Source organism: Olea europaea, chromosome 1 (assembly GCF_002742605.1).
Source record: "Olea europaea var. sylvestris chromosome 1, O_europaea_v1, whole genome shotgun sequence".
NCBI classification, from domain to species: Eukaryota; Viridiplantae; Streptophyta; class Magnoliopsida; order Lamiales; family Oleaceae; genus Olea; species Olea europaea.
Window position 1 is genome coordinate 31316546 of NC_036237.1, and position 1782 is coordinate 31318327.

The 1782-nt window shown below is 35.5% G+C and overlaps 1 protein-coding gene across 1 annotated transcript; it reads left to right on the forward strand.

Annotated features, from left to right (window-relative positions):
- Positions 1 to 332: 332 nt before the first annotated feature.
- Positions 333 to 1128, forward strand: LOC111401156 (dirigent protein 19-like). The gene has a single exon (XM_023028766.1). The coding sequence runs from the start codon at positions 403 to 405 to the stop codon at positions 964 to 966; it is 564 nt and encodes a 187-aa protein (XP_022884534.1). The 5' UTR covers positions 333 to 402; the 3' UTR covers positions 967 to 1128.
- Positions 1129 to 1782: the final 654 nt, after the last annotated feature.

Here is a 1782-nt window from a genome sequence, read left to right on the forward strand (position 1 = left end):
CTAAGTTTAGTGATCAAAACTCGACATTTTAAATAAAAAGTATAAATCTAAGGGTGTGTTTGATTATATTTATTTTCCATGGAAAATATTAGTATTTCACCCAAATTCCTACTTAGAGTGTTTGATTGCTATTTTTTTTCGTGGAAAACACTTTCCAACTTTTGAAAATATGCCTAATTTTTCTTGTTTTTAAGAAAATATTTTCCTTGGGTAGAGGTTGTTTTTATTTTCCACAAAAGATGGAAAATATTTTCTTTTCTAAGTGATATTTTTCATATCAATCAAACACACTCTAAGTTCAGTGAGCACTTGAACAATTAATTCATAAAATTCTTTATATACGAAAGTGCAATACATTGATCCTTACCTTTACTGGTGATACACAAAGCACTAACCAATTCCATGGCTGCACTTTTCTATATCTTTACCATCTCCCTTCTATTTTCTTCCGTCTCCGGCAAACTGCAGGATGATTTTGCGGCAGAAATTGATGCTAAGGTGCTCGGATTTCGCAAGGAAAAACTCACCCATTTCCGAGTTTATTGGCACGATATTTTAAGTGGGCAAAAACCCACTTCAATCCAAATCGTTAAACCACCTTCCAGTGTTCTAGCATCCAGTGGTTTCGGCATAGTGAGTATGATTGATAATCCACTAACAGTAGGCCCGGAATTGAAGTCCAAATTGGTTGGAAGAGCACAAGGGTTTTATGCTTTGGCTTCGCAAGAAGAACTAGGGCTCTTGATGACAATGAATTTTGTATTTGACGAGGGGAAATATAATGGAAGTACGATTACAGTAATGGGGAGGAACGCAGTTCTCAATAAAGTGAGGGAGATGCCGGTGATCGGAGGAAGTGGGCTTTTCCGATTTGCTCGCGGCTATGTTGAGGCAAGAACACATACGTTTGATCTCAAGACTGGCGATGCTACTGTTGAGTATAATGTCTATGTGCTTCATTATTGATTCTTAAGCCTTTTTTTTCCCCCTTTTTTGTGCAATAAGCTAGAAAAAGTGACTTATAAGCTGGGTAGAACACCATGTAATTTCTTGCTAGCTTTTAATAATTATATGATGGCTATTTCTTTAGTATTGAATCAATTTAACTTGGTTGCACCATCCCATGGATACTGCTGTTTGGTATCTAGATAAATTTAAATTTTATGATTAACGCAAAATTGATTGTGTTTATCTTATATTAAAAAAGTTTTTCAATAAAATAATTAGTTCTAAATTTTTACACAAGATGTCACTAGTTGTTGACTGCTTTAAACAGCGTAGGTCAACATAGCACCAGTCGCGTTGTAACACCCTAGTGTCCAAACAAGCTAAAAACCTTAACTTTGCCCCCTCTTTTAAGGTAGAACGATCAACGTCCTCGTAAATTCGCTAAACGATTCTTCAATATTTAGAAGTAACCCTTACTTTTAGCTTGGAGAAATTTGATTGATAGAGCCACCAACACATGCACATGTTATACAGAGTTTCTTCACCATTAGTCCAAGAGATGAGCTAATGGGTACATGATGACAGCTTGTGGAATATGTCGCTTTGGATTATTGCTCACAATTGCTGTAGTCGGTCAAAAAAAATATTAATTTTTTTTTCCTTTACGTGGACCGTTTTGAGTGAAGGATCAGATCCTTTTGTACATATGACTTTATGCCTATGGACTCGACTACTTTCATGTCACGAATCCATTTCAATTATTATCGTGTCAAACTTCAGATAAGTAGGTAACATTACTAAACTATTTTCTAAATTATTACTCGTTACCCCCCC

Bases quoted from the DNA above. Each gene is read 5' to 3' on its own strand.
- LOC111401156 (XM_023028766.1), top strand. From the start codon at position 403: ATGGCTGCACTTTTCTATATCTTTACCATCTCCCTTCTATTTTCTTCC.